This window comes from Amblyomma mixtum, chromosome 3 (genome assembly GCF_055824585.1).
Source record: "Amblyomma mixtum isolate Tamu chromosome 3, ASM5582458v1, whole genome shotgun sequence".
NCBI classification, from domain to species: Eukaryota; Metazoa; Arthropoda; class Arachnida; order Ixodida; family Ixodidae; genus Amblyomma; species Amblyomma mixtum.
In genome coordinates this window covers 129110375-129135035 of record NC_143014.1, presented here as the reverse complement: position 1 = coordinate 129135035, position 24661 = coordinate 129110375, and the positions used below count along the sequence as shown (strand labels likewise).

Sequence of the window (24661 nt, the reverse complement as noted above, 5' to 3'; positions counted from 1 at the left end):
AGAAAAGTTGCGCACCATGCTCTTTCTTTATACTTTTCACGACATTCACTGCCTTGTGGCAAATAAACTAGATAGTTCAGAACTTAAAGTTGAATACTTAGACTAGTATGTAACTGATGGTGTAAGAAGTCCAAAAGTGAACTGGGAGCCTTTAAATAGCATGCAACATCTGTGGGTAACTCTTTACCCTTGCTTAATGGACATGATAGTTGAATAGCTGACATAATATCGGCGAAATGGCCAAATTAGGAGTGTAGCAGGAAAAAAGTCTGGGTCCGCTAGCCGCACTAATGACAATGATGCAGAAGTGATTCTTCAATGTTGTTCTGTACTGAAAAGTTCCACCCGATACATGGTGATGTTGGTAATGTCACTGTGATATATTGGCAGCAGCATTAATTCAAATTTCTAAGGATCTGTGCAGAATTTGTGTATACAGTATGTATGTATATTGAGAACTTTCCGCCCGCTTTGCAGGACGTCCGGTTCCGTAAGTATTTTGCATTTCCATGGCATAATCAATTTTGGGCATGCACTTTTGCTGCAGTGCTTTACAGTGTCATGTGAACTATTACTTTTTTTATGGTTCAGTGAGCATTCATTTAGCTGGCCTTTGCTCCTGGAGCAATGGATCACAGCAAACTTTCAGTGGACTCACTAGAAGGCAGTGGAGTTGTATGCACTGTGATGCAGAGTACATCGAGCGTGGCATACAAACTAAATTGCAGAGCACTTGGAGCATAAAGTAGCGCAACGTTTACATCAGTCAAACAGTTTGGCTGGTTGCAACCATTGAAAGTTTCCTGAAGGGCGTCCGAACTGCTAGTGAAAGAATGTTTGCTCTGTGGCCGCACTGTCACTTGCCATTGTTTGCAAACTTGTCTAAACGAGGACACTTCCAATGATTATCAGCTCTGCTCACTGGAAGGTGGCATTGCTCATCCACCTAAAATGTGGCATCTCATACTTTGGTAAAACTGCAAGCAGGTATCCCATGAAATGTTGTATGTTTAAAATATATGTAGTGGACCAAAGTCTCTGCTGTTACACGCCAGAATCTAAGCCAATTCAGAGCCTGCTGTTGCACTGTCAGCAATATCTTATGGAGAGCCACTTGTGAGGGTGTAGCAGCTGGTCGGTTGTCTTGACAGGGAGCACATAACTGTAGGAAGTTCCTAGCTGCTAAAATATTTTGCCAGTATTCAGGAGTTGACTTGCTAGATTCACTGTTTGTCATGTGCATTGCAATTACACCTAAATGGTTTTTAAGGGCCTTGAGCAGTGGCCACATTTCTCCAAGCTTTTGTTTGTGCTGCTCCCAGCCTGCTTTAAAACAATGTTTTACTTGCTCTTGGGGTTGCTTCAAGGCAGGTATTCGGTTTACCCCCGATCTGTGGAACCATAAATGTTATTGGGTCATAGTTACTGAAAAGAATGGCTGAAGAGGCTTGCTTCAAAGCATATTTTTACTCTTGTGAGCGCTGCTACTTGAAAAATATACGCTCTGTGCTACCACTGCTTGTATTTGATCATCTCAGTTTTATTAAATGACCTGAGTTATTTGACTGAGTAACTGCAAGTAAAAATTTCCTTCACTTACCCAAGCACTGCCTTCAACAGCACTGCATTAATGCCATTCTGGTTGAAAGTTTGGTTTCAATCATGCATTCTACCTTTTATATCTAGAATTTCTTGCAGTTGGGTGGCATTCATTACCTTTTCTATAATTCAAGATAGCTTGCCGGTTGGAGGTAGAAAATAAAAAATTTGAAAAATAAAAATTGTTGCTTGCAGGGCTGGGGTCTTTACAGTGAGTACCTTGGCTATGAGCTAGGTGTCTACAAGACTCTCCATGAAAAGTGAGTAGTATTACACCTTTACACCTGATGACCTGCACTGTCACTATTACGGCATATTGCTAATGCCACGTCTTTGCTTACTTTCTCACAGGTTTGGACACTTGACCCAGGAAATGCTTCGTGCATGTCGTCTTGTGGTTGACACAGGAATGCATGCTCTTGGGTGAGTACTTCCAGACCTTTTTGTTTCTGTGTAGTGTAACCTTTTCATTTTATTTGGGGGTGGAGGTTGAACTGCAGTATACAACATGGTTCTTGCAGCAACTAGGGACCACCAGCAACTAGGGACTTTTGTTTCAGCTTGTGGAATCTGCAAATTTTTCGCTGACATGATTACGGTGACGTACTTTGCACCCTAATCTTTTCATTCGTAATGTACAAACTTTTTAGGGTCTTTCAAGCAATGGGATAATTGTTAGTCAAAGTTAAGACGAATTGGCTAAAAAACATTTGGAAGAACAGAGAGCTGATCAAGTTAGACTGCACTCATGATTTTTTTGGCACAATAGGTATAGGCCAAGAAAATGCTAATATGACACGTGTGCTTTCTTTTAACTGAAGGTTTAACGAATATAATGAATGATTAAACAGAAAACAACAGAGTGCAAACACAAGCAAACAGTCAAAAAAGAGGAGTGTTAACAAGTACATGCCAATTGTATGCAGGCACATGCGATTATAAACCTTCAAGAAAATACTGCTCATCTTTTGTTGATGTATCAGTAAGAGGGATAGCACAATCTCAGTTTGTAAAGCTTCCACTGTGTCTGAGGTGCATTGATCCATCTACCGTCAGCATCAAATGAAATGCCAGCAATAGAACTGTAATGTGTAGTACACATGAATACAAAATATCGGCTGCTGAGGGAGAAAAACAAGCAGGCTCCATGAACATTTCTATGTAGCAGTCTTTGCATTGTCGAAGTGAAAATAATGTGCTCCAATATTCAGTTTTGCTCAACTAATACCTTCTCGTTTTGCCTTTTTCTTCTCAGTTTACTTTTTTGGCGCTGACTGTACCTCATGAAAATGAGATGACTCTGAAATACACCTTGAAAGAACTTCAAGTCACGTTAAGGAAATGTTTACTTAAAGGGACACTGAGGACAAATGTTGGCCTGTATTGATAGGCTACCGCGTTTTCATCACAAAGAGCCCACTCTCACTGAAAACGGAGCTTTTATTAGCTAGATGAGACCAGCAAATTAAGTACAGGCGTTGCCATCACTGGCTGATATTGCAAGTAAAATGCGTGCGTTGACACCAGTTTTTTGGCATGAATCACAGAGGCTATGCTACACCGCCATGCACTTCAAAACAACAGCAAGCTGTCCTTTTCTGTTAAGACGTCACAAATTCGAATCGGCTAACGGGAAGAGTGTAAGTTCAATTTTCTCAGTGATAAATGCATCTTTCTCTCCTGGACAAACAACAGCATAGCCAGAAGGAGCAGGGAACCAAATTTTACTCAGAACAGTAATTGGATGGAGTTGTCCTGAGTGTCCCTCCTAAGTGAAAGTTCGCTGAATTTAAATGAGTATTAGCCACTCATTTTGATGAGCTGAACTTAATTTCAAGCATTCAGGTGGTTCTTCTGAGCACATTCATTTCTCAGTGCAGAAAACTGTATTACGAATTTTGCATTTTTGGTAAAATGCAGTAAGTTTAGTGTGCCTCATTGCCAGCTTTATAAAGGCGAGCTCGGGCATGATTTTGTACACCTTTTCTGATGCAAATGGCAGCAAAGACTTTCCCACTTCCGTAGACACGACAGTGCCCCTCTGTGGAATTGTCACTGCATTTTCTTCCAAAACAGATTCTTCCTCTAGTTCTTCCTGAAAGTGAGGCAAGCACACTGGTCAGTAGGTTAGGATACCATTCAAGCAGAAGCCAGCTGTGCAGCCATGGCAAAATGAAACCTGTATGGAATTCCCAAGTGCTACAAGCAAAAGTATGACACTGCAAAGTTTTGCAAGCTGCAGAGCTTCAAAATTACCATGGCCAAAGTTTGGCTGATAAAAATTGCTGCAAGTCTGCTGAAACTATGCTTCCTGACTCAAAAGCAGTTTGTTCGTGTTTATCAAAATGTTCTCACATTTTTGTTAGATACAATAGGGTTTCGGCTGAGGATTTCACAAAAGTTTGTGTAACTGAAAAGTCTGTTCATGGGATATTAATTCGAGTGTTATATTCCACTAAAGTATTGGCAAAATGATGTGTACTAGCACAAGTGTGATAATGCATAGTAATATTGAGTTATGTGGGCTTTCAAATGTTCTCTAAAGTTGAAAATTTTCAGAGAAAAATTACCAAATTGTTCTTGCAAGCAAACATTGACACACTGGTCCGTTTTGCCAACACAGTCGACTCCTGCTAAGACGAACTTGGTTAAGATCAATTCTCTGATTAAGATGAACACTGCAAGTCCATTCACTTGGTTCCCCATAGGATTCAGTGTAAAAAAAAAAAATCCTTTTAAGACTAAGTGTTTTGCGTGTAATTCGGTTAAGATGAACTTTTGCAGCAACCGCAAACGTGACCCTTTGCAATGGCACTAATGGAGTGTCTGCGCGGCACTGTAGAGCAAAGGAAAAATATATAAAACACTTCCACACAAAAAACTGCACCCTGACAAGGTAGCTTCTGTGCAAAGAAGCTACCTTGCGGGGGTGCGCTTCCGTGCGGAGAAATTTTCTGGCCGATGTCGGAAAGGCAGAGCACCTTTGCTCCTGCCTGTGTGTGGCAAAGACGTGCCAGATCTTGGCATCCTGCCCCCGGCATGTGCTGCGCATTGCCACCTGTGGCATAAAGGCATGTAGACATGCAGTAGACCCGCTCATCAATTCAGGGAATTTTTAGCTGACAGGGTGTCGCATTCCGCGTTGTCGCAGTGTAGGGATGTTCAGATATTGGCACCGCATGGGCACTGCCTGTGGCAGACGAAGGGGCGCATGGTACATCTACTCGTAGGGGTAATAACGGCTACAGGGGGGAACGAGCGAGATAAGAGAGGTGCACAGCTGCCCAGCTGGGCACCTTCAGAGCATTAGAGAAAAAAAAAAGCAAATAGCATTTGCTGCAGAAAAGAGAGACCAAAAAAGATATGGTGAAAAAAAAACTACCTTAATATCCCGAGTCATCGCCCAGCCACCCTTTATGCAAAATATCAATTATGTCAAAACCGAGTCATCGCCCACCCCTAGAAAATGTAAACCATGGGCCTTGGAATTTGCAAAAGATACCCTCCTAAACGTCACGACCACAAAAAAAAAAGAAAAAAAGTTCGAAGAGAAGACAGAAAGAAGCTGTTCTGTGACGCATCCTAAAGGGAACCTAAGGGGAATTCCTCCAGGCAAGGCATGATCAACTTTGTGGCAGAAGCTTGGGCTGCAGTTTCCAAAGATGTTGTCCATTGGTCTTTCAAGTGGTGTGGTTTCTCTACTGCCCTCGATGGCTCAAAAGATGGTGAGTTGAACGAGCAACTGGCGTTCGTAAATGAAGCTACAGCTTCAGCGCTGGAGCCGGAACACCTAAAGGGGTTGGAGAACGAAACCCTCACCATTTTTTTTTTATTCAGAAGGTGATGCTTCCTTTGATGGTTTTGACGAGGATGACCAGTGAATACTGATGGTCTTCTCAGACGCCAAACAAACGTTTTCTTCCAGTTCTTCCACGACAGCCGTTCGCGGTTCGTCACGCTCTGTTTACGTCGAGCAGTGTGTCATCCACACCGCCCAGACACCCAGTAGGCTACTACTGTGTACGCATCACACGCATGCCACGCTGCCACACCCGACGACGACACGCTCACCAATTCTGTTTGCTTATAACTCTCTTCCTTATCTGCATCCCGTGATTAAAGTTGAGTGCATCTCTTGTCAAGCCATGCAGATGCAAACAAAAAAAATGATATTTTCTAACTTCTCTCATTTTTTTTGTTTGGTCCCTGAGACATGGCCCACCCCACTTTTTCTATGAATTTCAGGTTGGGGGTGGAGGAGGGGGGTGCAATGACTCTGGATATTACGGTAGACCCTCACTGTTAAGGTCACTTCATTCATATTGCCATATATGTTCTATTTGCAATTATCCTCTCGCTGTTAAATTCTTTGTTAGTTTTTGTTGCTAGTGCTACTGCTGGCTTAGTTCAGAAAATAATATAGGCATACATGAAAATCCGAAACACCCCATGTCTACACCTGAAAAGTGCATAAAAGTTGTCGTCGCTCTGTACTTGCACTGAGTACCACATCATCTTCGTCAAAATACTAGCCTGTGCTTGCTGTCAGTTGCGATTTATGCCTGTTTGCTTGGTGTTTGGTGTTTCTCTGTTGTTTTCTAGGCAGAATTGTCCTGTTTTTTTCAGTAAGCTTTCAATTGAAAGACAGCTCCTGTATTGTCCCCACCTTTTCTTGTCCTTGTACTTTTGCTGTAGAAAACGATGAATGAAAATAATTTTATTCTTGATGAACAACATTGGGGCATATTTATAAATTATTGAGTTGTAGTAAACGGTAATTTTTTATGACTAACCAGTCTTATAAATTTCTAATGGCCGCTTGCTTTGTAATATTCACTTGATATGGCCTCAGTACACCGAATCACGCATGCAGGCTAGCTACACATGGCACAGAGTCCAGAGTGCTAACGTTGATGCCCACTGTCCTATAGGAGGACGGTGGAGCTGGTAATATTTATCTGCCGGTCAGCTTAAGGAAGCCAAAGGGAAAAATGCTTGCAGCTGTCAAATCTAGGAGGGGCCTTGGATTAGGCTTTACCGTTTTGATTGAATAATCAGGTGAATTGAGAACCAACTTGTATGTGCACCTTAAGACATATACCTTATAAATTCTTGTAAGCGCTGCACCCTGTTTTCCCATAAGAAAAAAAAGAAAAGATCCTTGTAAGGGCCGCACCCCACCTCTCCTTGACCCACATGGGAATAGCCTTCGAAATGCATGCGCAAGAGCTTCCAAGTGCCATTCATGGGTGGCACATGAGTCATCGCGGGTCATCGTCATCAGCAGGAGCAGCATCATCATCTTCTTTGATAGAGAACTCCTGCTATCCACATCGGCATCAGTATCACCAGCTCCAGCTTTTTATGGTTGTCAACTGCATGTGTGTTGGGGCTTTCGTGTGCGGTTTGCTTTTTAAGGCGAAAGCCTTACTAGCCCCATTACAGGAAAAGCCGGCAGCATGTGTACGTTAGTGTGCTAGTGTGTGTATGTTCTTGTGGGTGGTACAGAAAATCTCAGTGATGGCAAAAAAAATAGTGACATCATCAAGCGGCTGTAGGATGCATCGCAATTTCAGACAGTCATATATTTCGTTTGTCTTATATAACTCCCACTGGCTGACCTCAATGTGGCACCAGTTTTCCTAGCTACATTGTTACCTAAACTGTGAGCAACCGTTTGTCGTACAGGGTTCCGGTTGGTGTCGTACGATTTCTCTTTGCATATGGCTTACATTAGTCAAGTTGGAGGCTGGATTGCGACAGAGATTCGAACCGACGACATATGCAAGTTCAGTTGTATGCTCCCAGACTTTATCTATTCCCATAAGGGGGGGGTTGAGGTGCCCACCGAGATGTGAGACAGTTACTGCGCCATTTCCTGTCCTCAGAAACTAATTTTCGTGTTAAAATTGTGTCACAGCCATTCATCATACACGGTTACAGGTGGTGTCATATGATTTCTCGTTCCACATAGCATATGTTTCTTAGTCAGGTTGGAGGCTAGCTCCCAGCAGGTATTCGAACTGACTGTCCGAGTGTTTCACTCGGACCTTTGTGGAATCAGTGTTCGGAGGCACACCTTCGTTTCATTTCTCAGTGTGCAACCTGCGTCGAGGTCGAATGCTCATGATGACACACTAATGCTTTCGCCTTCACAGCATGTAAGGAGTCTTAAGTGCCTTCTGAATTTTTTTTTTTCATGAACTGCCGCCGAGCATAGTAATCTTAGCAAGTACCTTAATAGCTACGTCGCTGGCTTTAAGTTGAAAGATATATTGAGTTTGCGCTTGAGCATGGTAAGTGTGTGGCAGGAAGGAAATTTGACATGAACGAGAGGTGCATTTGACGAGGTTGCAACCAAAATCAGCATGCATCGGAGTACAGCACCAGCTCGGAAGTCAGAAAACTCAGCGAGTGGCGATGATGTATGCACATTGCATGCATGGGCCGCACTCCGAAAATTGGCCCTCAAATCTGGAAAAAAGTGTACGGCCCTTACACACGTTTACATATATATGCTATACGAACTTATTCCCTAGTTAGTGCTCTTTAGCTTATAGGCTAATGTTTACCTGGCTCTTAAGTACTGCTTGCTCAAACAAATATTTAAGAGAAATCTAGTCCTTGAGCTTAAAAGTCCGGTTCATGGGGGCCCACTTTCTATTTTTACTTTTATTTATACATTGCTGCAGACCTTAGGACTTCAGTCCAAGCAGAGGGGAAAAAAAAAAAATTTTTAGATGAAGCAAGTGCTTGGTTTCAGCTGGGGGAATGCCTGTGCTATAGTTTGGCTCATTATTCCAAAGTAGCTTCTTTCAGCAGAAATTTTGAGTGGTCCGTGCAGTTAATTCTGAAGATGATGCTTGACTTGCAGCTGATGAAGCTATGTTTGTGTTGCTTTGAGAACAGCATGCTGCTATGGGGTAGCAGTTGGCCTCTCACTATTAGGTGCTCTAGTTTCACATTTTGCTTTTTTCTCTTTCCTAATTTTCAGTTGGTCCAGGGAAAAGGCAGTGCAGTATTTACTTGAGCACACTTCATCTAGTCTAGGTGAAGTGGAAAGTGAGATTGACCGCTACATTACCTGGCCTGGACAGGCAAGTACAGATAGTTCTAGAACCTTTCTTGCCTAAGTTAATTCCTTGCCACAGTACCGTGTGTGTAAAGTGAGACTAACGGCTTGTTAGCAGATTTTGCATGTTGCCTTTGCGTGCGTTTGCTAAATTGGGGTTATTAATAGCAGTGGGCATATATGAAAGCTGCTTACTTACCTGCGTTTTTTATATACTGCTGCTAATCTATTGTCATGATTGTGTTTACTTCTAGCCATCTGGGTTGGGAAGTATTCGAAGCCTTCCCAGTGGTTGTGCATTTTCTATTTGATTGCGCAGAGCACTTATGCCTTGATGCTGCACAAAGCAAAAGTGGCAGAAATTTTATTTAAGTTTCTTTATATTTTTCCACACTTTCTTGGTAACATACTCATAAAATTGTGAGTTAATGGCATCGAGAAACTGATATTTCTGCTCTTAATAGCTTTCACTTCTCTTATGGCTAAACTGTATTTTCCTACAGGCTTGTGCTTACAAGGTTGGTGAACTGAAAATCAAACAGTTGCGCAAGAAAGCTGAGGACATTCTAGGTGAGCAAGTTTTCATAGTTTTCCTATGGGCGCTTCTTCACTTGATAGTGGAAGAGCTTTAGATGTACTAACAAATGGCTGTCATATTTGGTGTCGGTGGCACTGCCAGGAGCACTGTGCCATCTGTGTTGCACTGGGATTCTCAGAGGCCTTGGCCAAGGCTTTCGTCTTTGCCCAGTAAAGTCCTGTATGGCAGTTACACTTGTTCATCATGATCCGAGCTGATATTCGAACTTCAATTCCTTCAGAGAAGCGGTTATGTTACGCACTTGGAATGCAAAGTGTCGTTGGGCTAGCTGTCAAGGTGGCGACACGTGCCTTGGTGTGAAAATGCACTTGATTCAGCGACTTTATTTCTTGGTGTATGACTTCCAACACTGCAGATGGGACTGCAGTAATCGACAGTCTCTGAGGTGTGCCACTTCTGGAACAATCCCTTGTGTTGTCAAACCAGCTTTTGACATTGCAGCAATTGGCTAGCAGCTACACTCAGAAGCAGCAACCACAAAATTCATTCTTTTTTGCTGGTGGACAGAAATGTGTCTCTAGGCATATTTTACTGTGGTAGTGATGTTATGAGGACATGTCTTTTGTTTTTGTGTGTTGTGGCTTTAGTTTGAAAAAGCAGTTTACACAACTACAGTGATGTTCAGGCTTTCCATACCCACCGGCCAGACTGTGTGACTGCACCCCTGCAGTTTTCATTGCATCTGAGTACCACAACCACTTCAGCTGGTTCAGCTGATCAGGGAGCTTTTCTCAAGTCCCTTGAGGGAACAAAGTGCGAACATGGGCCCCGCTACAGTGCTGAAAGTCTGGCTCCATCGAAGGGAGGTCTCCAGTGATTTGAGAACAGGTGGAGAGGGAAATAAAGAGGAGAGAAAAAGCGGCTGACAGCCTGTTTACCACATCATTTTGTGCAGAGAGGAGAAATCATTTTTAACGGCTGTTGTTTGTTCGGTTTATCAGTGTGCTGGTTGTTGTTGTGTAGCCTTGGAGCTTAGTGGCCAGCTCTGGACTGACTCTTGGTGGGAGGACACAGGTTTTCCTTTTTCTTCCAGCCTTTGTGAAGTGCTGCCGACTTTTTATTTTTATCCATCTTGGGTTTTAGAAAACATGTTAATGATTCTTACAAAAAATCGGTGAAATTTTTGAAATGATAGAGAAGAAATGTTCCGACCATCGCTGACGAGAAGAATACAGGGGTGGAAGTGCTGCGCCAATTGCGCCAAGCTGCGCCTAAACGGCAATTTACGGCCATTGCAAGCATACAGAACCAAATTTAGCCGAGTGTTATTGTCGGCTGGGCAACACTGGGCGCTCGCGACGAAACGGACGCAACTGCATTCGCAGCGACAGTTGGGTTCGCTCGTGATGGTCGGTGTGGCTGTCACGAAAGGCTTGTACAAGCATGAGTAAAAGTACTGTTAACTATTATCTCGTAATATAACTTGAGCGCGGCCGGTATTGTGAACTTACCTCACATAGCAAGCTTTAATTATTGTGTGGACGAGATACCAGGCTCACTCGCGTAATTTGCATTTTTTTCGGTAATTTAGCGCTCCAAAAAGAGATGCGGAGATTTCGCGAAACACATCCTAAAAAAACTCCATAGAGGTGATAACGCGCATATATGCCCTACATTTTCGCGCATACGTCGACCCCTCACTTGCACCCCTCGCTGTCAACGCAACCCCCATCCCCGTGGGATGGTGTGACGCCGCGTGCGCAGCTCTAAGCAATGAACGCGCAACGATACAATCGCAGAGTCAGGAGCCAGTGGAGATAAACGGCGCTAAAACAGCGTCCTCGTGATGGGCCCGGCTGACTAGCGGCTAACCGAACCGCTAGCGGCTCGGTTGTTTAGGAATTCGGGCACCTTGTCCTGGAAAGCAACCGCCAGCGTGAGTGGGCCGGGTAAACGGTGTGCAAATATAATTTTGTTTACCAGACCTAATTTAAGAAACGAATTACGAACTTCTTACACGTGGAGCTGCCAGGGAATGGGCACCGGGCTTACTACCCGTTGTGCTCGCACCTCGCACCCAGTTGACATTGCTTTGGCTTGGCCTGGACAGTTAATCTTCACAACGGCGTGGCTGGCGTCCCCTCGCTGCTCGCACCTTTCATAGCCGTACACCGCAACGCGTTCACGCCGATCTTCCACAGCCTGCCTTGCGTGCACTCTGGTACATTTTTTTTTTTTCATACATGCTTGGGTAACAAATTCTGGGTGCGCATTTACGTGAGGGCGCAAATTATGCGAGTAAATAGGGTAAGTTAGCCCCCTCCTTGTTGGTTTGCCTGCGGCAATTTTCCGAATTTTAAAATCCACCGGTTGGTGAGCATTGATTCTTTTTTTTTCCGGTCCTGACAAAGTATATTCGAGATTCTGCTGCATTCTTTTGGCGGTTTTGACAAACTGTCCCCATTATGTTGTTGCTTTTTTTTTTTATGAACTGAAATTAGTAATAGCTAATGTACTTCAACTACTGTTTGTAGTAGCTGCCACATGTCTATTTTTTATGAACTCTAGCAAATATCTTTAGAACAATTGCAATTAATTCTGGCCTGTGGGATGTGATCAATATTTATGCAGATTCAGGACTAGTTGCAAACAAAATTGCTCTCACTCGCATTTAAATGTCGCCAGTCTGCTCCGAAATATCCTGCAAATTGCTGCAAACCTGCTCCAAAATGGGACTTTTGCTGCTCCAAAGCTGCTCCGAAATTGGACTTTTGCTGCTCCCGTGCCTGCTCCAAAAAGCTGGAGCCTGCTTCCACCCCTGACGGAGTAAAAAATGGTTGGGTGCTTTGGATTTATGCTGTCTCTACCTTCTAGCAAGGGGGCTCTAGACCCCTTGTCAGTACTGATGGGGGGCCTGAGACCCCCCCGAGACTCCCCTCACAGCCTTGCTGTGAAAACTGGAGACTGAAATGAAGTGCCTAACATTGCGACATGGAGCGTGCAAGAAAGAATAACAAACATATAACTAATTGTTAACAGCTATGAGGCTTTGTTCTGTTATGGCTAGTGTGTTTTGATTTCATGTCTTAATCAGAGTATTGTATAAGACAGGATAATTTTTCTGGCTGTTTTTCACTTTTTTACAAAGCCATGGTGGAACCTATGAATGCCTGTTATGGTGGTTCAGTAACTGACTGCATTTGTGCATCTAAGCACATTTAAGTTCACAGATTTGTTTGTGGCTTTGGTGGTCACATTTCAGTGGAAGCATAATTCGAAAATTCTCATCTACTTAGGTGGTCATATTCCAGAGCTCTCCTATACAAGGCCTGTGAAAGCCTGGGTGTAGCTTATAACCTTCGTGAATATTGAGTATTTTTCATTTAAGAGCACTAGCTTCTTCACAGCTTTGCAGATTGTAAGTTTAGAGGTTGTTCACAAGTTCCACATATCCTAATTATTATGTACGGCCAAGTAGCAAAGCTAGCCTTTGCCAGATAATGTGGCACTGTCATGAACTCACCTGTGTAACAAGCATTAACTGTACCTTATTAAAGCTTGTAGTGAACCTTTGTTAGGAACACACTTGGATTCAGTGGAAGCAGCTTACACCTTTCATACAATCTTCACACATGTTTAGAACACCATCTGAATAGGTGTTCTTTTTTCATCCTATTCAAATTCTGTGCAGTACAGTCCCTATGCAAATCCACTGCTTGCAGTATAAAAGTGCCTACGATAGTATATGTACGATTAATACGATATAAGTGCCTGCGATATTTCGTGCTGCACATTATCATAGCCACTTACCAGCTCGCACTGGTGTTCACTTCCTTAGATGAGTCGTAGGTCTCTTGAGAGCAAACTTCGGGATAGTAACTTCCGAAATATGCATCACGCTGGAATCTGGAACCACCGGATCATTGGCAGTTCAGTTTGCTACTCGTCAAGCTAATGAATACCTGCTAATAAATACCGACAGAGGACATACTAAGTGTGGAAGATTTACTGTTTTATCATCTTTGGTCTCCATTAGCTTCAAACTGTTGGTCTTGCAATTGCATTGTTACACCTCCATTGCTTTTGAGCTGTCCTAACCTATGCAAATATAGCAATGTGAGTACCCCGTAGTAAGCAAGTTGCCAAAGTACTGCGGGGATGTTAGTGAAAGGAAGCAGAGCAGGCATGACTTCGTGAAGACCTCTATACCGAAGGTCATGCTGAAGCATGCCTCCTTTCTTGGCCAGCTGGGTCTCTAATGACAGGGGGAAATGGGGGTTGACTTATTTGGTGCTGCCTGTTTTGTTTTTTGGCCAGCGAGGGAGGCAAGTTGTGTGAGATCGACTTTTATGCGGCAGTATGTGGTAATAACATCAACATAGACTTTACTGATTCTCCGAAGGTTTAGATATTTGTGCACGTGGTCATTTCACACCGTAAAACCTGTTCCTAAATGTGCCAAGTTTCTGTAGGCCCCCAAGTTACACATCTGCTTTTCACCACTGCATTACAACTTTCCATTTTTGGCAGTTTGTGAACATTTTTTGCCCTGAGTTTTCACTAGCTGGTATTCTCCTGGTGTGTTGATTTTAAAAAATAAATCAGTACCTTACGTGCTTGTAACTATGTAGGCAAACTGTGAAATTATACTGTAGCGTCTTGACTGCTCGTGTACAATTTTTCCATTTGTTTCAGGTGTAAAATTTGATATTCGAGCATTTCACAAGGTTATACTCGACAATCCTGGTGCACTGACACACCTGGAAAAGCAAGTTGACAAGTACATAGAAGAAACAAGGAAGAATCAAGCCAGGGAGCTGTAAATGTGCTGGCTTGCACTAGCTAACGTGACTGATTTATTTTCTGCGTAATTGGAACATTTCAGGCAACGTACTGTGCATGTGTCTTGCCTTTCAAAGAAATATAAGATGAACAGTTCCATATGAATTTTGTAAGCAGCTGACATATTATTGTTATATTATTATTATCCCAGACATGTTCAGAATACAGTGGAAAATGTTCTCCAGCTGCACGAAATTCTGTCAGAATTGATATATGCTTTTTGCATAGTGTGCTGGCATCTTTTGTGTGCATTGCAGGGTGCTGTTGTCTAAATGAGTCTTTAAAGGGACACTGAGGAGAAATTGAAGTTAGCTTGTATCGACAGAATACCAGCTCCTGATTACAAAAACGCCACTCATACTGACAACAAAGCTCTTGTAACGTAGAAAAGAGCAAGAACCAAAATACAGGTATCGCTGCCACAGGCCAAACTCGCAAGTACAAGCGTGATGACGTCATAGGACAAAACAGTGTTGCTAGAACCAACACTAAAACACGAGAAGCAACGAATTACTGAGGCGCAGCCAATGCATGCGTAAATCTCCTTGACGTCGCCAGATGGCGCCACGTACCCGGCAGCTACGCGCGCGCCTGCAGCATCAGGGCCAATCAGCGCCTGCTCACTGGCTATAGGCGGGCTCCCGGTATTCCGCTAACGGTAACAAGGTACATGGTATGCTAAAGGTGTCTATTTGCGAGAACTTCGTTGACGACTTCGAGAACAGGATCCATCGTTACGCTGGCAAAACGCCGGTGCAAACGTAAGCGAAGCGACGATAGCGACGGCCACAATAGCCGATAGATGCCTTCAACGTGCGGCCGGCGGTAGCTTTCATTTCGGCTGCTGCTAGGCCGCTGTGCTGGCGGTCAGAAATCACAGAGTCTGCATTACGTCATGTGCACATTATGTTTCACGTCACTTAGTCCTGTGTCATCATAGGAGAATCCCAAGTTTGAGTCTGAGCGGTGGGAAAAACTTTTTCAACTTCGAATCCAAATTTCTCAGAAATAAATGCATCTTTTGCTGCCGGCCAAGTGGCAACAAAGCCATGAAATGCCGAACTATCGGATTTTGCTATAAAAAAAATGTTAATAGAGCTCTCCTCACTGTCCCTTTAATATGTGCACATGCAAATGCAACTATATATTCATTGACAGGGTGTCAAGTGGCAGATTTACAGTAGCCGACCGATATTTCGGACTCCAATAATTCGGACTAGCGTGATATTTCGGACTTCGCTGAGGAACCGTCGCGCACCTCATAGGAACGTGTACATTTTCACAACTGATATTTCGGACTTTGCGGAGTCTAAATGTTCGAATTTTCAGACTAAAATAGACGCCAACAATATTGCAGTGATCGTTTTTCAACTGAAAATTTGTTATTTCGGCCTAATGTAGACGCGAGCGGGCATCGCTGTCACTACCAAACCGTTTGCTGCCACCGCGAAAGGCGCCATCTTGGATTTAAACGGAATCGGCTCGGCGGCGCAGTCGGACTGGCTTGGATAGGTTTGGCTATTTGTTCTCTATCGTCGAAATATGAGATGCTCTCCATTGCCATCGAGATGGCCTACAAAGGGCGCGCGATTGCATTGAAAACGGTACAGCGGGACAGCAAACGCGGTAGACGGGGGCGAGGGTGGGACTGTAGTCGGAGGCACTCGCTCCCGCTCGCGTCTTCCCGCGGGTTACCCATAGGTTACCTCGCGGTCTTCGCGAACGTTATTGCCCCATGCAAACCGACTGTTCTTGCTTCGCGCAGCGAGTGCATTCATTCGCGGCATGACCGCGGCCGCGTCGCACTATCTGGTATCATGATGCGATAGGATGCGGGCATGAAGAAAGCACGGTTATGACTCAGATATAGTCTAATATTATCGCTTGTAGGCGGAACATGGGGAGCGGCGATTTTCACGATTTTGAAAGCCGGTTTTTCGCTGAAAAGTTAGTTCCTTTTAAGTTCACGGATTTTTCGGACTGTTCGATTATTCGGACCATTTTTCGGGTCCCGCCGAGTCCGAAAAATCGGTCGGCGACTCTGCAATAATTGCTCTGCAATTCGCCTTGAGTCATTCACACTTTGTACACAGTTTAGGGAGTAAAGCATTGTTGCACTGGTATCTGTTTAATGCAACAGCCAGTTATTTCAGAGTTCTCAACTGTCCTGCTCACCCTACGTTGGAAGTGCTAGCATTGGGCAAGTTTCTAGTTGCAGATGGCAGACTGCTATGCCTATCAATGCATAGAAGAGAATTTTTTTTAGGTTGATTGACAGGAAGTAAACAGCACTATAGTAGGATACAACTTAAAAAAACATCAGTTGCTAACACTGGGCCGCGGAGTTGTATTACTCCGCTGGCCAATCTTAACAGTAAATGAAATCAGCCTTTTAATGTTTGACTATATCAAACAGTCCACGTGTCAAAATTCCAGAAGCTCATAAATTTTTTTTCTTGTGACAAGCTTCTTGTTTAGGTAACAAGAAACGTTTAAGCAGCGGACTACTTTTTCGTCATGGAGGAATCCTGTGCGCGGAAGCTGAATGTGGGCGGAGCTTCACTGCAGACTTAAGTTGTATCCGACTATAGTAAAAGTTTTTTCCAGGTTCTGTATATTGGGAGGCATCCATGAAGGCTTGAGATTCCATGCTTGATTTATTCCTCTGAGGTGACTTATGCTTGTGTTGCATTTTCCTGTCAGGATAGCAAATTGTGGTCGCCATATTATTGCGACCACTGTGTATTCAAGCAGTTGACATTATAGTGACAAGAGAAAATGACATTGCCTGTTTATGTGCATATTCACAGTAAAGGCATAGCCATCTATAGCAGATGAGGGGGCTCAAAAGTTCTTGAACTTGGCCACTCAAATTGGGCACGCCACAGTGATTACAAGTGTCTTGCCGTCCTTGTGGCTTGTGAAATCACTTGTGTTACTTTCGGCATGAAGATGTGCAGGTGATGCAAGTTGAGGAGACTTATTGTTACTTGATTATTCAATTTTTGTTGCTATTCAATGCCTGGGGCACTTTGTTTTAGTGCAGGTCTGTCTAGTGCTACTGGCTGCAACTCCAGTGACATTGTTGAGCTCATTCTTTTGTGACCTTCTTTGGTTCGCTTTAATTTTTATCAAAGGCATGATGTAATTTTGTAATAAAGATGGGAGATCATTGTATAACCCCCTATGGTATGGTTGAATGTCAATTTGTTTTTGGCGTCTGGCTAATCGGGAAACACATTGGAGTATTTTTAAGCAGTACAAACATTATGAACTTCTGCTGCGATCCATTAGGTACCACCAGGAGTTACGTCAAGTGCTGGGACCTCGCCCCTACCAGATCTTTCTGGGTTGGGAGGCAACTTTCCGCTTAGCCTGCAACCTGGAAATGCACAGTGTAGATGTGAAAGAGCATTTTGTCCAAAATTTATCATGGCTGAAGCATCAAACCAACACCTCCTGTGTTATCGATGCCTGTCATATCAGCTGAAAGTGGCGAATCAAGCCCTTTCCTGCCCTCTCTCCAACTGTTTCCAGCCCACTAGCTTTTCTACTTGCTCCACCTCAGGCTTGTCACGCAGGGTGTTGCAGGGCCGTGCTGTGGAGACCATGGGAAGCAACATGTGTCCTGTCAGCCCATGTAACTTAATGCGGGGCTCCAGCCGAAGCACACCACATTGTGGATAACCAGTGAGTGAGGTGACCTTGTTGGTCCCATTATAAAGCAGATGATACAGCAGGCACCTGCCAGGCTGTGCCGTGCGGTGCCGCAGCCTACCCGCAGGCACCCACCGGAGCACGCTGCATTGCGAATGGCCGGTCAATAAGGCGTTCGTGCTCCTTCCATTGGAAAGCGGACGATCTGGTATGGATTGATAATGCAGGAAGCGTTGATTGAACAGACTCAATGGATGACCTGATTAATATTAGCAGCACTTCACTTGAGCCAGGCTTGCTTCATCTGTAAGGAGCTCGCTGCTCATTTTTGCACTTGCTGCTTTTTTACCAAGGGGAGGGGGTCTTCAATAGGGTAGGCATATGAGAGTGTGCCAGTAAACGGAAGAAAGCTGGGCAAGTTGGCGAAGATTCATGGTGAACAAACGGCGTGGTGGAATGCAGCCTGAAGAGAAGAAACAGGACTGGACAAGCGCTTGTCCCGTCCCGTTTCTTCCTTTCAGTTCATGTTCACTACACTGATGTCTACTATGAATCTGTCTTCAGTAACATGAGCCAAAGTTTAAAATTTTATATATATTTCTGGAACAAAATTGAAACAGTATTGGTGTGTTGTATGCACAGTGTCCTGTGGTAGCCAATAAGAAGCACAGGTGTCATTTTGTCACATTGCCTGGAGCACTGTCATTCTACATACATGAAGAAAGCCAACAGTCACTGACACTGAAGAAAGTAGAGGGGAATTTTTTTAAATTCATGATGTTGATCAATGGAAAATTAGTAGTGTAACCATTTGTTTCCTTAAAAATAATTTATTACAATGTAGAAAAGAAATCCGCATGGACACCTATTTGCAATGTGTTTGCAGTGCGATAGACTTGGGAGCTGCTGGTGCCTTTGCATCAGGTTTTGTGTCATTCTTTCATGGTTCTGTTTGCAGACTCCTATGTGTCTGTCTGCACACAACTAGACACCTCTTCGGGTCATCTAGCTGATGGTTCAATGTTTCCCCAAACGTGTCTGGAGGTAGTGACACAGACGCAATGACGATTTATTCACTTCCAGTCCTGGGAATTATGTGACCGACAGTGCATTTTTTTCCTGATGAGGCTTCTAGTGCTGTTGCATTAGAGGAACCACATGCATATATACTAGGTCTGTGCAAATAGTGATTTTTTGGTTCAAAGCAAATTTGAAACGAATAGTAATTTTCTTTGCATATTTCCGAAGTGCATATTTCGAATACTGCTGGCACACAAAAAAGGTTAACTGCACAATAGGCATTTTCCAAATCATGTATTTTTCTAATATTCAAGGTTATTTCAGTGGAGGCGAAATCATGTACAGCGTCCCCCATAGCCTGAGTCACTCGGGAACATTAAATCCCCATAAACCATAAACTCAAGGTTATTGCATGCAAAAAATAAAAGGGCGCATCGAAGTCTTGTTAAACTCATTGAAGCATATGTCGACTTTCTGCAAAAATGGCCATCGGTAATTCTGGGAGTAAACCTATATGCGGAGGAAACAATTTGCGGGGTGTGGGACCTACCTGTGGAACTTCCGACTGCTGTTCTTAATTACGATTGCGTCGTTGCGTAGCTGTTGCTTTTCAGCGGTGACTCAATGGACACCTGCCAGGCGTGCGTATGTACGTGCCGCGCGCCCAGTGCCACCCCGCGTCAGGCGTCGGAAAAAGACACCCATCTCCATGTGCTTCGTGCTAGCTCCCTCTCGTGCTCGCGCTGTCGCGCTTGATTAGCGAGTTTCATGCACAGGTGAACGGCAGCGGCAACTGCAGTCAGCTCAGACTTCTCCCGTGGAAGTCAAGGGAGCCGTGTATCCTCCAATCGATGCACGCTGCCGTGCCGGTTCCGGCGCGTGTGCAACGCGAGTAGCGCGAGCGCACGCGCCTGGCATGCACAGATCAGGGCGCCGGGCCGCCGCGCTCGAGCCTGCTCTCGCATGTGCTGCCACACGCGTGCGCAGATCGGCTGCTGCATATGCGTGAGCGCATATTTGGATTGGAAAACGTTTATTGTCAGCACTGAGCCCTAGTGGGCATTATACTAAGTGGCTTCGAGCCCATGGCTCTTGGCGACCTTGTGAGCCCACTCAGTGGCCCGGACTTGCGTCAACGGGTCTGAGCTGGCCAGTATAGCCTCCCACCGCTCTAGAGAAGGGACTGGTAGTAGGTCCGCCGGTGGCGGCGCCTTTTTGCAGCTCCATAAAATGTGGTCATATCCGGCTATCTCGCCGCATTGTTTGCAAGTAGCGTTGTATTGTGTTGGATACATGTGTGCTAGTCTCGACGGGCTAAAGAAGGCTCGCGTCTGGAGCCGACGCCACGTTACCTCCTGGCTTTTGTCGAGCTTTTTGTCTGGTGGCGGATAGATCCTCCTTTCCAGTTTAAACTGATTGGTGTATTCGTGAAATGATATGAATGCATCTCTCGTGAAATTTGGGGACTCGACCCGGCTCACTGCTCGGCTGACATAACCTCGAGCTATACTGTGAGCCAACTCGTTTCCCCTGTTCCCCGAGTGTGCCGGCACCCATATTAGTTCCACCTCTCTTTGGTCCCAGTCTTTATGTCTTAATATTCGTTCTGCCTCCTGGGAGATCATACCCCGCGCAAAATTGTTGATAGCCACCTTGGAGTCGCTAATTATGGTGACTGCTTTGGTGCTGGCCACTGCCATAGCGATAGCCGCCTCCTCCGCTGTCCCTGAGTTTTTTGTTTTGACCGAACCGGCCGTTAATGTTTCACCCGAGTCGTTCACGGCCACGACCACAAAGGAGTCGCCTCCTTCGTATTCCGCCGCGTCTACATAGGTTGTGTGTTCCGAGCCTTCGAGCTTGGCTTCAAGGGCCTTTGCTCTGGCTCTCCTCCTGCCTTCGTGAAAAGCAGGGTGCATGTTTTTTGGAAGTGGTTTAATAGTGAGTAATTTTCTAACTTTGGTCTGTAATTTTGCCTGCGCGTTTCTTTCCGGAATTTTATCATGTAATCCTAGGTTGCTCAGGATCTTTCTCCCCGGGGGTGAGGTCGCAAGCCTCCTTAATTGCGCAAATATATGTGCCTCGCATAGTTCCGTGGTGGTGTTGTAGATCCCCAGTTTAAGAAGTCTTTCCGTAGGAGTGCAGTGGGGCAGCCCCAATGCTGCTTTATATGCCTGCCTTATGATCCCATCTATTTTGTTCTGTTCCGCCAGCCCTAGCTTGAGGTAGGGAACGGCGTAAACTATTCTGCTTATCACGAAAGCCTGAACCATTCGGCAGAGATCTTTCTCTTTGACTCCCCGTCTTTTGTTAGCTATTCGCCTTATGAGCGTGGTTGTCATGTTAATTGTGGACTTAAGCCTGTTTATTGTCTCTGTGTTCTTTCTATTGTCCTGTATTATAAGTCCTAGGACCCTGATTTTGTCAACTCTGGCTACCGGAGTCTCATTTACCAGTACGTGAATGTCTCCTGCGTTGGTATCGCGTTTGCTAGCCCCCCGGATCACCAGAAGTTCGGATTTGCTTGGCGAGCATTTTAGTCCTGCCCATTCTGCGTATTCCTGGACAATATCGATCGCGTGTTGGAGATTTTGTTCTATTTCCCCATCGTTTCCTGTATGCGTCCATATTGTTATGTCATCCGCATATAGCGTATGGTTTATACCTTCGACAGTCTTCAATAGCGGCGGTAGGTTCTTCAACGCCAGGTTGAATAAGAAAGGAGAGAGCACTGAGCCCTGCGGAGTTCTCCTATCTCCCAGCTTAATAGTTTCTGACTGGATATCTCCTAGATTTATTTCTGCGGTTCTGCCGGTTAGAAAGTCCTTTACGTAATCGTAGGTCCGCTTTCCAGGGGTAATCTCCGCCAGATTAGTTAGTATGACCTCGTGTTTGACGTTATCGAAGGCTTTATGTAGGTCTAGGCCCAGTATAGTTTTGGCGCCCCCTTTGTTGGGCGGGCCTATGATGTCTGCTTTGAGCTGGAGCATGACGTCCTGCGTGGACAACTTGCTCCTGAAGCCTAGCATCGTTTCAGGAAATACCTCCCTTTCCTCTGCGTATTCCTGGAGTCTGTTTAATATGACATGTTCCATCAGCTTCCCCAGGCAGGACGTTAGCGATATCGGCCTGAGGTTGCCCACTTCAAGTTTCTTCCCGGGTTTTGGAATAAAGATTACTTTGGCATGTTTCCATTGTGAAGGTAGACTACCTCGTTTCCATATCTCATTTAGGTAATCTGTGACTGCCGTGACCGAGACTAGATCTAGGTTCCTTAGCATTTTGTTGGTTACCCCATCTGCCCCCGCTGCCGACGTGGTTCTTAGTTGACTCATTGCTCTCCATACCTCCGCTATCGAGATGTCCTCATCTAGCTGTGTGTTCTCTGCTCCTTGGTAAGCTGGAGATGAACCCCCTTTGTCTGTGTTAAGGTACCTGCTCTTCAGTTCCTCTATTAGGTCCGCGGCTGTTCCCTGGTATTTGTGAATCAATCGTTTAAGCTGCCCTTGTGCCGCCGACTTTGTTTGTCCTGGGTCTAGTAAGTGGCGAAGAAGATGCCACGTGTTCTTGCACCCTAGCTTTCCATTCATTTCATCGCAAATTTGTCCCCAGTGTTGACGCTGAAGCTCGTTTGTGTAGTCTTCTATCTGTTTTTCGAGTGTCGATATTCTCTTCTTTAGCCTTCTATTGTGTTTCTGTTTTTTCCACCTCTTCAAGAGGCTCTCGTGGGCTTCCCGCATGTGGGCTAGCCTCGAGTCTGTGATGTCATGTTCGGGGGTTGGGGTCTGTCTAGTGTGACTGTTTACGTCTTTTTTGAGTGTCTCAACCCATTGATTTAGATCCGATATCTCCCTCGGAGCGGTTCTGTCCCGGACTTTTCGGAGGGTGTCCCAGTCTGTCAGCTTCGTTTCGCGCAGCTTCCCCTTCATCGGCCTGGTTTGTGTTTCAATCTCTATGATGTAGTGATCGCTACCCAAGGTGTGTCCTGTGTTTGACCATCGTTCACCCTCGAGGTCTTTGCCTAGCGTCAAGTCTGGGGACGTGTCTACGCTGACGCTATTGCCTATCCTCGTGGGGTCTTGCGGTTTGTTTAGTAGCGTGAGCCTTAAGTTTTGGATTTCTGTCCATAGTTTGTTTCCCTTAGGGGAGGCCGTTCGATATCCCCATGCCGGATGCGGGGCGTTGAAGTCCCCCGTGATTACTAATCCCTTCTTATAAGATAGTCTAATGGCTTTACGTAATAGGTCCGCCAGCCCTGTGCCCCGGTTTTTCGGTGAGTTGTATACATTCAGAATAAAGAGACTGTTGTCCCCCTTTCTGTTTGGGATTATTTCTAACATCACGTAGTCCTCGCTTGTGTTTTCGAGTGCGTGTTGTGTTGCCGTTAGATTTCTATGCACTAGCGTGGCCGTGAACGACTTGGGTTTGTGCTCTTTTTGCACTTCTAGCGGGGTGTACGCGGCGTAGCCATTTAATTTGACCATGCCGCATGCCTCCTGCAGCGTGATTACGTCCGGTGTGGTTATGTTTTTTTGAATGTATGCCTGCAGGTTCCATCTTTTGGACTGGAAGCCTCTGCAGTTCCACTGCCAGATTCTAATTTGTTGGCTAGGGGCCATGATGCCTAGGAAGTTGTGGTCAGCGCTTTGGGGGCGCGCGCGCCGCGGTGCCATCCCTGAGAAGGTACGCAGAACGGAAAACCCACAAAGCAAGCATTCCAGAAACGTTATTCGCTTGTAATGAATAGAGTTTAACCTCGTTATAACGAAGTTGAAGGGGCCTGGTGATTAGTTCGCTATGGCCGTAGCTTCGTTATAGCCCGTGTTGACCGAGCTTCTAGGGGAGTCGTCATTCCTTCGTTATATAAACCGTCTCTTTACCCAGCAAACCACAAACCACCCAGAGGTGTCCAGATTAAGTCTGAACGTCTATGTACCGAGGCAAAATCTCTCAGACGTCTTATTTACCAACCTTTTTTCGTGGAAAAGCTGGAGACGTACCCACGACATTATATCTGCCTTAACCTAGACTCCTCGTAGATATAACTTGTCACGTCCTGGGAATATGTAAGTGAGATATAACTTAAGAATTCCATATTTTTCAATCGCCGCCGCGGTGGCTCAGTGGCTATGGTGCTCGGCTGCTGTCCCGAAAGACGCGGGTTCGATCCCGGCCGTGGCGGTTGAATTTCTTTGGAGGAGAAATTCGAGGCCCGTGTACTGTGCGATGTCAGTGCACGTTAAAGAACCCCAGGTGGTCGAAATTTCCGGAGCCCTCCACTACGGCGTCTCTCATAGCCTTAGTCGCTTTGGGACATTAAACCCCATAAACTAACTATATTTTTCAATCGTTCGATATTTCGTGTTGCCTTACTGTATTTAAAGTTGGAAATTGCTGTTGACTACAAATTGGAGGCATAACCAGCGCTGCCCGTGTTTTTCTGTGTTTTCGGGCTCGCTTCACGGCAACATTATCCTACCTAAAAAGAAGAAAAATACGGGAAGTAGTAAAGACAAATCTGAATGCACACGCATAAGGTTTCTGACTCAACTGTACGCAGTTTGGTTTAAAATGCCAGTCACTTTGGTCAGGATTCGCATTGTTATTTCATTACTATTCTTAAATTCAATTTATACCTTGTGCTACAGCCAATGCAAGCTATCTCAACCACACTGAAAAGTGAGGACACACTGAAAAACCTTTTTGTTATTCAGCAGCCAGGACTATAATAACCATTTTTTTCTGATTAAGCATGTTTTATTCAACTTATCCAACTATTTAAAGTACAAAAATTGGTTGAGTTCAATTTTTGGGAGTTAATTTTTCTCAAAAATGTGTTAAATCTGCTAATCGCGCTAGCAATGATAACTATGTCATTCATTGGAGTCAAGGCGTACGCAAGATGCATGAAGGATAACCTGTGTGTGTGCGGAGCG

General features: G+C 44.8%; 1 protein-coding gene across 3 annotated transcripts in view; it reads left to right on the top strand.

Annotated features, from left to right (window-relative positions):
• The window catches only part of LOC149351805 (uncharacterized), a 48736-nt gene extending 31498 nt beyond the window's left edge, over positions 1-17238 (top strand). For all 3 annotated transcript variants that reach the window (XM_089581137.1, XM_089581135.1, XM_089581136.1), the window contains exons 14-18: positions 1795-1859; positions 1951-2022; positions 8594-8696; positions 9175-9241; positions 13905-17238. In XM_089581137.1, the coding sequence (XP_089437263.1) occupies positions 1795-1859; positions 1951-2022; positions 8594-8696; positions 9175-9241; positions 13905-14032 (435 nt within the window). In that variant the 3' untranslated portion in view covers positions 14033-17238. The remainder of the gene's footprint in view (positions 1-1794; positions 1860-1950; positions 2023-8593; positions 8697-9174; positions 9242-13904) is intronic.
• Positions 17239-24661: the final 7423 nt, after the last annotated feature.